The sequence below is a fragment of the Cryptotermes secundus genome, unplaced genomic scaffold (genome assembly GCF_002891405.2).
Source record: "Cryptotermes secundus unplaced genomic scaffold, Csec_1.0 scaffold92, whole genome shotgun sequence".
Taxonomy (NCBI): Eukaryota; Metazoa; Arthropoda; class Insecta; order Blattodea; family Kalotermitidae; genus Cryptotermes; species Cryptotermes secundus.
The window spans coordinates 1,253,653-1,266,175 of NW_019728498.1; the positions used below are offsets into that span (position 1 = coordinate 1,253,653).

General features: G+C 40.1%; 2 protein-coding genes across 2 annotated transcripts in view; one reads left to right on the forward strand and one right to left on the reverse strand.

The window, feature by feature from the left end:
* Positions 1-4,555, forward strand: part of LOC111865143 (sodium-coupled monocarboxylate transporter 2) — a 36,331-nt gene extending 31,776 nt beyond the window's left edge. The window contains exons 11-13 of the mRNA XM_033751695.1: positions 455-541; positions 943-1,097; positions 3,414-4,555. Of these exons, the coding sequence (XP_033607586.1) occupies positions 455-541; positions 943-1,097; positions 3,414-3,663 (492 nt within the window). The 3' untranslated portion in view covers positions 3,664-4,555. The remainder of the gene's footprint in view (positions 1-454; positions 542-942; positions 1,098-3,413) is intronic.
* LOC111865142 (lachesin-like) overlaps positions 1-12,523 on the reverse strand; it is an 801,402-nt gene that overhangs the window by 157,356 nt on the left and 631,523 nt on the right. The window lies entirely within an intron of this gene.

Below are 12,523 nucleotides of genomic sequence, written 5' to 3' on the forward strand. Positions count from 1 at the left end.
GAGTGGACCCAGTTGGACTCCACCCCCCACTAAGTGAATTAAAAAAAAATACTTATTTACTTACTTGAATAAAATATTTAAAATGCCGAATTAGAGGTAAATATGTGTATTCCAGAATTCAAAATTTATAACAACGAACAGCAAACCAAACTTAAAAAGTATGAAGGGTCATAGAAAAGAGTTACCCTTCAATCTTACTAATTACCTCCGCTGCATATTAACCTTACAGAGAGGCTATCAGGAGCAGTTTTCATATACGTTCCCGGGAAAGAATTAGCCAGAACATAAAGATGATCACTCATCTCCGTTAGAAACTGGCTTTAACAATGACTCAGTCTATACTTCTATTCCCTTATAACGTTTTAATGGCGAGGTATTCAGTCAGAGGGATACATTAACCGTATTTCTTCTAGTACGTGTTACAGACATTAATTCTTTTTAATATTGTTTTCAGCTCTCGCTGAGTATCGGGGGAGTGACTGGAGGAGCTTCACTGGGGCTGTTCTCTTTCGGAATGTTTTATCCAAGAGGAAATTCGAAAGTAAGTTTAAGAGCAAGAGTAACCTGAACTTCGGAGAACACCACAATTCAGTAAGCAATAATATTATTTAACCAATGTTTCAGGGTGGGGGCAAATGGTTGCGTAGTAGGTTGCACTACGCTACAAACCGGAAGGTCGCGGGTTCGATTCCTGATCACGTCCCTGGATTTTTCAATTTGCCAGCCGCACTGTGGCCCTTGGGTCAACTCAGCCTCTAATATAAATGAGTTCCAGGAATCTTCCTGGGGTAAAGGACGGCCAGTGCGTAAGGCTGACAACCTTACCACCATCTGTGAGCGGACTGTGTAGAGAAAATGTGGGAGCCTCGATATCTCACAACCCTATGGGCCTTCACGGCCTGTTACAGGAATAGCTTTACGTTTTGTTTTATAATGCTTCAGGGTGCACTCGCAGGAAGCATAAGCAGTTTGCTCTTCATGTGTTGGATGGTGTTCGGAACTCAGACAGCTATCGCTAATGGTTCCATCAAGCACAGCGTGCTACCTATGAGAACAGAAGGATGCGGCCTCAATGATTCGACTCCAGCACCTCAGCAGTAAGTTGAGTTACATACATAATTAGCACAATATTTCCTCTGTCAGAAGAAAACATCATCTTCGTCAATCAATATATTCCTCCTTTTTCTCCCACTTCGGACCACAGGGCTGATTTCTCAGTTTCTTGATCATTTTAAAGACGGTAGGACTCCTTGGACGGGTGATCAGCTCGTCGCAAGGCCTCTGCCTAAACATAGGACAACACAAACACAGAATAAACTCATACACACCAAACATCAATGTCCTAAGAGGGATTCGAACGCATGATCCCGGCTTCCAAGCGAGCGAAGACAGTACATGCCTTAGACCACTAGGCTACCGTGAACGACAATCGATATATACTGATTAGAAAACACAATTGTCAATTCTTTGTTTAAGTCTACATGCACCCGAGAAGAACCGAACGAAGGGCTAAGTTGCGCTCATTTGCATGTAGATTTGTGATTCATACTGCCGCACAAAAACTCGCCGAAGTACAGCCCTATTGAATAGGATCTATGAGGTTCCACATCAATGTTTCTCTGTGTCACAAGGCTGGAGAAGAATATTGCACTGAAGTGCTTGTTGTCAGGCGTATTATTTGAGATTGTGTAAGCTTCATTGGTCTTGGTTTTCATGTACTGTATATATAATGCCATTCTTGCAAAGTTAATTACACCACTGATGCAACGCACAGAACCGAAAGTGGTTTCTCCTCTATGAAATTAATTACTCTCCATATCGAAAAATTTGTCAATACATGTTACGAACCTCGGCTAGAGCTGTGCTTGCCCTAACTTTATGCGATGGGATCATTTAAGGAGAAAAGTGGAGTCTAATTACATGTAAAGAGAGGGTTGTATTGGTCCCGATATAATCTGAAATTTAATTCGCTAGACAACTTTTGATGTAAGCCCTTAAATATGAAACCGAAATGTAGTCAATAACTTTGGGCTTGCAGACGGTCAGAAATAACCGCCCTAGTATGAATTTATTTTACTTACTTCGTCTAGGAACGCATAAAATGATACCTTAACTAAAATATGGTAAAAACTGTTCATGAATAATTACTTAAATGAAAATCATTTGACTCCGATTTTTAAATTATGTGAACATCAGATAACTTTATCACATAGCCGAAGTCTATTACCGAAAATCGCCAAAAAATGTACCGCTACATTCATTCTGAAACGATGAAAGAGGGACTATTCTTCATTTGCATTAAATAGACGTTTGAGTTAAAACATAAATTTTTTCGTACTAATTACATTCCCCGGGTAAAGACGGTATCAATTACCCACTCCTGAAATTAATCAGAAAACACTGTTGATGAAAGGAAGAAGGAGGAATAAATTCATTGTATCGTCGTATTTTTCTTTTGTGCCGAAATTTTCAATCCTAAATTTGTAAGAAACAATGGAAAGTCAAAGAAAAGAACTCTGAAATTAAGGATGAAACCGGATTACTGTGGTATCTTTAGCGTCCGTTCCAATGTCTTCAGTATTCATTTTTAACAGACGACTTTAATAAAACAAAAGACATTATTCAGGACCTTCTGCTTGTGCAGTAAATACATGAACTCCAAATGTAATTTTATACCTAGTCGAGATATAGGTTTAAATTATGATGTCATGTCATGATGTCTTGTATAGTCCCCGAAGTTCATTATACAGCATCTGTAGATACTATTTCCTGTGTTTACAGAACTTAGAACTTCGGTGCATAAACTTCTTGTTTACTCCATTCTAAATATTGTCCCAATTGGCAGTTAAATTAATGAAAAAGCAGGAAGAAAATTAGCTCAAACAATAATGTTCATGGTTTGTACTCAGAATGATCCCAGTTCTAACCTCGGCCGTGACACTAACTAGGTTAGATGAAGTTTTTCGTAGTTTTGCTCAGTCTCTTCACGTAATTCCGAGAGAGGCTGAAATTAGGTAATGACTGTCTCCTTGCACATAATTTCCATTTCATCATTCGCTGTCCTTCAGAATATTCGCCTCTGTGAAGCCTGAGAAACCCGCAGTGTCGATAAATAAACCCACATATAATAAAGCATAAGTATTACTGGATAACATTTCTAACTGAGGCATTCGCTACACGACAACTGAGACCACATTCTCTTCACATAATACTATTTTATTTTTCCGTACGTCGTAATTTTATTTTAATTTTTTAAGAAAATTTTACGAATAAATAATCATTAGCGTGATTATTCTTTACGTCATAAAATATGACACGTAAATATAGGCCTACATAGTCCTGTATACTGTGCTTACAGCCTGCTGATATTGTTTCACATCTAGCTAAAGTAAACATGTGCCTTTTCTTCTCAGGAGTGACGCTGAGGCAGACGATGTGTTTGTTTTATACCGGGTCTCCTTCATGTATTACACTCTCATTGGGATGGCCGCGGTGTTTACAGTCGGTATAATCGTGAGTCTGCTGACAGAACCACCGAACCTGCGAGATATGAACCCAGCTCTTTTCACCCCTATCGTCAGGCGCTACGTGGAGCGCAAGACTCGAAGATGCAACATCAAGGAAACTGCAGAAATGGAGCGATTGAACGTGACACGTGACTGAACCACTAATTAATATTAGAATTATTTGTTTTTGTTTTTTACATAATTCAATTAATAAGATTCACATAAATGTAATAAATTACAAGCTCTGCATCATCATCATCATCATCATCATCATCATTATCGTTATCATCATCAACTCACTGTAGAGTATATTAGTAGCTGTCCAATTCCAAAGGAAGAAGCGGCCAGTAGTTAAATAAAAGAGGATATTCCACTTAAATGGCCACAAAAGCCTATATAATTATATAACAAACATAAAAAAGAATTAATATTGTATAACATTTTTAGGAGTATATAATACAGTGTCTGTAAAAGCCCACCATATTACCCTGTCGTGGGTCAGCTGACTCTCGCTCATATTCCTGTAACATGTGGGTATGTTTTACTAACAGGTTCGCGTTCTGTTGAGGTTTCTCAATATAAACCCATTATGCGTGTCCAGTTTCCGTCTATGCAACTGCCATTGGTTCAATCGCCAGGAGCACAGATCGTGATGTCACTAAATGTGTAATCTTCCCACTTGCTTCCTCTGGGGCCAACACGTGTTCTGTCACATCCTCCATACATGTACTTCCCCACTGGACGAGAAGTCAAATTTATGCGCATATAATAGAAGAGGAAATTTCAAGTTTTGCATTTTCCAGTCTTTATTTTTTTTATAAGGGAAGATAAAAGACTGGAGATATGTAAACAGAAAAAGAAAATTATAGCTAACTGCCCCACTTCCATCATGATGAATTATAAATTAAGGTAGTTAATTTATGTTACTCACTACAAATTATATACAGTCTTTAATTTTAATATCAACGTAAATGAGCTGGTTTAAGTCTCAACTACTATTTTTTTTCTGTGGCGCTACAGCCCCAATTTGGGCCTAGGCCTACCTCCATTAAACTCTCCGTTTCACTTCGGTTTACTAGATCTTACACATGCGGTAGGACTCCTTGGGCGAGTGATCAGCTCGTCGCAAGGCCTCTACCTGTAGATAAACACAGAAAAACGCACACAAACATCCATGCCCTGAGTGGGATTCGAACCCACGATCCAGGCTTCCGAGCGAGTGGAGACAGTCAACTACTATTTAACTTTCAAAATTAAAATACATTCAAGCCTCTTATGAAATATTCAAGTTACATAATTATAAATGTCCCTTGACAAAAGAAATTTATAGTGTATATTCATAAACGATTTAAATCCAAGGAGGAAGTAACAAAGATGGACGAGGAAGCACAAAGCATTCTAACAGTGAGATTCTGTTTGTTTGCGTGTGTTACAGGCACAGTATTTTCTCCCCTTCTCTATACAAATCAAGACCAATTTTACAATTTAGTTTAGACTGAATAAGTCCATAAAGAAATATTCGTCAAGTCAAGTTTAATCAGAGATTGGTACTTCTGAATTCCAAAGTGTATCATGATTTCATCCAATTTTAAATGTAATCCCATTTCTTGTTTTGGCTTAATTAACATTACAATTGCTCAAGTTTTCACATGGAACCAATTTCACATGCCTGTGAAATTTGTGGCAGTAACACGCCTAAATATGGTAGTGGGGACCAGGTCGCAGGAAACATACACTGTTTCCTTGTATTTTTATGACACTTTATCATATACACAGGTTATTAAGCGTATGATAAGAAATTGTACAATTATGTGAAGCGTGAAAGAGAAAATTTGCAAAGATCAAAATATTGCCAGATTTTCCCATCGCATTACCTAATATATGAGGGTCATCTTGCTAATTTTTGGAAACCTGAGTTGTTGGAAGAGACAGAAACTGCATTCAACATCCTTGGGAGAAAACTCTTCGAAACATCGAAATGTATATTACATCTGTTTCTAAAAGTGATTAAACACGATTATCAGCAGTACAGTACTCCTCATCTGGAACCGTGATTCAAATGATTAGCCTCTAGTGTTTGTAAGTCATGTTGTTTCTCAAGTCACCTAACGGCACTCCCGTAATAGCGCGTCACGAAGATTCAAATGGAATATAATTTTGAATGCTAAATTGGTACGGACGTGTATGGAAGGTGCCGCAGCCCTTCTCAAGGCAACACCTCAGAATTTTGCCTGGAGACACTAAAGGCTAGAACAAATTCCCCTGGCTTGAAAGTCAGATGTGGATATCCCGAGTAAAATCTAGAATCTTATCACTCAACTGTGACGCTGAGTCAGCACTGATTTACACTGATAGATCTGACTTTATTCATTACAGCAAAGGCACTCAAAAAGAGAAAACTGCACAGGTTCTCAAAAAGAGAATATTGCATGATGGGGAGGCGCCTCATAAACTGTAGTATTCGCCAAATAAAACCTGTAGGTGTTACCTGGAGTTGGGCACTATTGGAGCAGGAAAGTTCTCAAGAAGAATCTCTGGGATAAAACGTGTGTAGTCCGATGAAAGTCAACCGACGTTCCAGAGGAACACACTGCTTCCATCTTCAGGGTCGAATAATAAGCCGATTAAGAAACCAGCATGAAACCAGGTGGCAAGTAAAACTAAATATCTTCTGGGATATAACGTTTTATTTTTTTTTCACTGGCTCTACAGCCCCCTTAGGTACTAGGCTCTGATTTTCAGTTTCAAGATCATTTTACAGACAGTAGGAATCCTTGGACGAGTCATCAGCTCGTCACAAGGCCTCTGCCTAAACACAGGACAACATAAACACAGAATAAACACATACACATACCAAAAATCCATTCCTTGTGTGGGATTCGATCCCACGATCCCGGCTTCCCGGCGAGCGAAGACAGTACATGTCTTCGCTTAGTGGGGGGTTGGAGTCCAACTGGGTCCACTCGGCACGGCGGCCTGCCCCGGGTGATTATGATGATGGAGAATTTGGTGGAATGAAGATTGGCAGGGGAAACGGAAGTACTCGGTAAAAACCTGTCCCAGCGCCACTTTGTCCACCACAAATGCCACTTGAGCAGACCTGGGATCGAACCCGGGCCGCCGCGATGGGAAGCCAGAGACTAACCGCTTGAGCTATGGCGCGGCCCCAGTACATGTCTTAGAGCGCTCGGCTACCGTGACCGGATTTTTTTTTTCACTGGCTCTACAGCCCCCTTGGGCCCTGGCCTCTGATTTTCAGTTTCATGATTATTTTACAACACGGTAGGACTTCTTGGACGAGTGATCAGCTCGTCGTGAGGCCATAATATTGTGAAGCCCGTTAAAAGTCCACTGACTTTTGGAGGAAAATATATGTCTTCAGGGTTGAAGTGCAAGCCAAGCAAGAAACCACCATGAAGCAGGCAGCAAAATAAGTAGCATTAGTCCCTTCGTTTTGGAGAGGTGAAACCGAGCTACAAGAATGGGCGGAACAAAAAGGCGACACAAGTAATTCTGTAGATGTCACATCTAAGCCCTCATAACTATAGAAGGGAATAGAGCACTCATTCTATATATAATTGCAATTAAAAGAAGTAAGCGATGCGTGATACGCATGCGTAATGTCTTTTCTAATCGACCCTTCGTAGAGTAGAAAGTGAAATTATAGCACCAGAAATACGTTCAGTGGAGGATAATTAAAGGATACGCCACGCAGAACTTGAAACTGTCACAGTTCATGGAATAAGAACAGTTTGGAGAGAATGATATACAAGGATATAAGTAGAAATATTTTGCTGCAACATAAAACAATATACCTACCAGTAATATCAGCAAATAATTTTATTCTTCCTTCGCAATTAATGGAAATACATCCTCCAATATACATGTTTTTCAGAAGTAGCCAATTTCATCTGAACACTTATCAACATGTTAAAGCATTAATGCGTACCTCCTATACGCAACCTCCTATCCAATGAGTACCGTGGGGCTCTTTCCTACGGGTAAAGCGGCGGGCGGCGTGAAGCTGATTTCTCACCTCCAGCTAGTGCCGAGGCCAAGAAAACGTGGGCCTGTACATCCACTCCCCCATACGCCTTCATGACGTAATGCTTTACCGTTTTTACCTTTATTATCTAGGTACGAGGGTTGGAACTTCAATAGTGGCAACACTGCCGTAGAGACGCCATGCAACGGAACCAAATAATGTCGTTTATACCACACGTTAGTTACATACCTACCTTACCTCAGGGCGAATGGACTCTCCCTTCCCACATCACGCGCATGCACAGTGACGAGAAGAACAGAACCTCGTGTTAGCTGGCGGTCTAATGTAGTGTTGTCACGATGTTTTCGAAAGAGGAACAAGGGAGTTGGATAAAGATTGAATGTGCCAGAGGCCGTAAAGCACGACAGTGTCATCAGGGTCTTCAAGAGGCTTGCGGGGAATCTGCATTGCCTTACAGAACAGTGGCAAGGTTGAACCACCACGAAAAACAAAAGTTCGTCAGAACCCCAGCAACGTGAAAGTTATGGTGATTCCCGTGTACCACCGTGATGGTGTTATCTTAACGCATACCGTTCCCCGACAGCAGACCGTCAATGCGCAGTATTACAGTTCATTTTTGGAACACAACCTGCGACCAAGTTTGAGAAAGAAGCAGCGACACTTTCTGCAGAATCCACCCATCATTTTGCAGGACAATGCTCGGCCGCATGCAGCGCAATAATCACTTGACCGTACGGCGCGAATATCAAGTTCCATTCGTGGAGTTTCAGGAGTTCAGACATCTTGGACGAGTCTGCAGTGCATTTCTTTTGTTTCGTGATAGGATGTATCATTCCGCAGTCGCGCAGCCTCGCTCCAATTCCACTTATCTCTAGAAAGAGTGAGCAGTTGGCTCAACAACAAATGGATCTTGACCTTTACTCGTGTAACGTATTAAGCAAAAGGATGTGAGTAGTCAGGCTTCTTTTGTGGAGCAACTGCCTACTGCTGAACCCTTAATTGCTTCATACAAATTAACGCTGTCATGAATAGCAATGAATTATTACTGAACAGAAGCAAGATAAAAGTGTGATTCATTGCATGTTACTTAAGTGCTTGATATTCACAAATACAGAAGAATAACAAGAGATGAGGTACGAAGATGATACCTGTTTGTGACGATGGTACAGTAGTACGCGTAGGGTGCATGTATTTCGGTCTATAACTCGTGTAGATGAAAGATCATCTACAAATACCATAAAAGTGAATTAATTATTCCACAAGTCAAGATCAGTACAAAAATCTTTGAGAGGCTTTACGTGAACTCCGACAATAAAATGTCGAATTATCTTAAAATATCAAGGACTGTTTTCTTTCTCTTGAAAGAAAGTACATTATTCGCCAACTATAATAAAATTTGTATATACTAAAACTTGTTAAGATTATTCATCTATATGTCTAAATTCAAACTCGCGTATAGTATGGTTCGTCCAGTATGGGAGTCGTTTCTGTGTGTACTGTGTCTGTGATGTGTCCTTCCTTTTTGGTTGCCAGCTAATAATGTACTTTCTAAATAATTTTATGAAAGAGACAAGATGGCAGACAATGTAATAGCTTAGCGTAATAACGAACCTGAAGATGGCACTATGTTGCCGAAACATGTAGTAAGAAGCAACATATGAAATTGAGTGCACTACAAGACGGCCATTAGATACGTATCATGGAGTCATATCTCGCACCGCACTGAGAACCTACATACAGAGTGAGTCCAGGTTCTGTTAGTACTGTGTTAATTAAAAATACAAGACGTGTATTATTTTCAAAATTTCACTCTTTTTATTCAAAACAGTCCCCTTCTGAATCGATACATAGCTGGAACCGATTAAAAAGTTTTCGAAAACAGTCACTGTGCTCCTTTTGTGGAATCGCATTTAAAACTGCGATACATTCCCTTCGGATGCCCTTGATGGTGTCGTGACGGTATCCTTTCATCGCCAACTTAACTTTTGGGAACAACCAGAAATCTGCTGGAGCCAAATCTGGCGAATACGGAGGATGATCTAGGACTGTGATCCCTTTTCTGGCCAAAAAATTGCGCACGATATTCGATTTGTGGGGTGGGGCATTGTCGTGGAGGAGCGACCAGGAACCTTGCTCTCGATATTGAGGTCGAACTCGAAGAATTCTCGCCCACAAACGATTGAGGACTCCAAGATAACAATCACAATTCACTGTTTGACCTTCTGGCAGAAATTCCTTGTGAATGATTCCTTTGGAATCGAAGAAAACAGTTAACAGTTTCTTTACTCGACTCTTTTGCATGCGCACTTTCTCTGGTTTCGGCTTCTTTGGGCTCAACCACGCTGCACTCTGCCGCTTTGTGAGAGGCTCATATTGAGAACACCATGTCTCGTCACCAGTAACTATCGATTTTGTAAATTTTGTATCACTTTGGGCCGACCGTAACATGTCTTTGCAGTGTTCCATTGTGGCATGTACGTATGCCGCTGTGTCATGGGGTCAAGATCTCAGATAGTCACTGCATGGAAAAGTGTCTGTCCATAATTTCTTCTCCAGTAAAGCTCTACACGGAACCAGAAACATATCCACAGAATTGCCATATTAGACGGTAACACAGAATTTAACGAATAGCCATCATTGATAGATAACGCGACATTCAATCCCAACACAACTTAGGATACTAATGTAAAATATTAATTTACTAAATAAATTCTTTAAAAATAGAGGTTCAAATACCATGAATTCAATATTAAGTTATTTCTGATGAAATGACAAATTAATTGAGATAAATTCAGGACAAGGATTGACAGAGTATTATTGTTTCTTATTACGATATATAACTTTGATCTGAACAATTTTCTCTTGAAGTGCCTGAATATTTAACATAGCTAAAGGAGGACGTGCCTTAGTATAAGTTCATAATAGCGACTTTATTAGGCCTGTAACAATATTGAGTAATTTCTGACTGCACAAATGACAAGTATAAGTCAATTTATGTATGTCTATTGACATAAGTAAAATCAAAAGAAAGCACTTTGAAAACTTACACACTCAGTTATGGTATACAATTACACTCTCATTCCATTTTGTCATCCTAAATTTTTTTCATGGCATTCATAAGTTATAGTCTTGAAATGGAATGGGGGCCGTGTTTTCGTAGAGGCGAAGAATGTAAGTTGGTTTTGATGTAATTATTTAAAGTTGTGACAAGAGACGAACAATATACCGTATTTACGCATGTATAGGCCGCGTGCGTGTATAGGCCGCAGCACAATTTTCAGACAGAAATTATAGAAAAAATAATTTTCTTGGAATATTATTTCAGGAGTAGAAATTATTCCGAAATTTGGCAACGTTTAATTTTTTTTAAATGAAGTGTGATTTCGAATGTTTCGAATATAAGCCGCACCCCAGTTTTCCTCTTGAATTTTTGGCAAAAAATGTGCGGCCTATACATGCGTAAATACGGTACTACAGCCATAGCCCCAGACCATAGCATCCATTTACAGGGTAGAAATTATGCGAAGCTACATTCTATATAAGAATGCAGCTTTTCCGCAGAAACTTTCGTGAAAATCCATACGATATCACGGTGTTACAGTCGGGAAGACCCTACTTTGAACTTTCAGTGAAAAATCATAAAAATAATTTTGTTTTTTATAACCATAACCTTTCCGTGATACCGAGAGCAATCGATGTATATCAGATTAAGAAGTAATTCCTACAGAATCTCTTTCTATTTGAAGTGTAACCGTGTTAAGATAAGGAATAATGAAACTCATTACCAGCCTTTCGCAATTAAAGCAGACACCATTCTTATTCATCTCTCTCTTCCTCCCCTTCCTTCTTCCTCTTCTGTTTCATCACGCTGTTGCATGCATATTCGAGCCTTCCAATAGATTTTGCCGACTGACCGAACGCCTTGCTCAGAAGCAGGATCGTAATATCGCTGGTCCTTTTGCCCACGCATAATGAGACAAAAATCCATATCCCTGGTGCGATTCGAAATGTCAGGCCTAGGGTTCGAGCGATCCGAGGGCGTGGGCGTTTATATAGCGTGGTCACCAGGCTCGCCTGCAGTTTGGAGAATGTAATCCAGAGATACTCTTCGATACAAGACGTAAAGGGATGCAAATACGAGCGAATAGAAAATTCTGCAGTTTGTAACACTATTTCGTTTGGATAAACTGCTCTGCGAAACACAAGTTACTTCCTTTAAGACCACTATCAAGTGATAATTCACTTTACCTTCTGAATATCTGAGAAAGCAACATTTATTTGTACAACTTAAGCTGCTAATAGTTCTGAGTACATTATCCTCCGTGCCTAAACATTGATATTATGAACTGAAGGTTCCACTCACTCGACAACTGCGGAGTTACTTTCTTGAAAACACCGCGGTTTGTAAGATCAAGGCTTTATGGAAAACTGGTGATTATGGAAACCGCGGACGCTATTAACATTATCCAAAAACTACGATGTCTGCTATCCTTTCAACAACCGCGCCATAGCTCAAGTGGTTAGTCGCTGGCTTTCCACCGCCGCGGCCCGGGTTCGATCCCGGGTCTGGTCAAGTGGGATTTGTGGTGGACAAAGTGGCGCTGGGGCGGGTTTTCTCCGAGTACTTCGGTTTCCCCTGCCAATATTCATTCCACCAAATTCTCCATCATCATAATCACCTGGAGCAGGCTACAATAGGCCAATCAATGGCCGCCGTGCCGAGTGAACCCAGTTGGATTCCAACCCCCACTAAACAAATTAAAGAAATAAGTGTGAAACTTTTAGTCGCAGCTGAGAAGCCACTAGTGGAAGAGAATTTAGAAGGCAGCTCAATAGTTGAATTGTTGAAGACGTTATTTCATTGTGTAACTGTAAAAGAACGCCAATAAATCTATTTATCCCACCTAGAACTCGTTATTTTCGTCACGCGTGCCCCCTTACACGTCACAAAATCATGTAATTTCTTGGCACTGAGCGTGGGATACGGAAGAATAGCACGAAATTCTCAGTT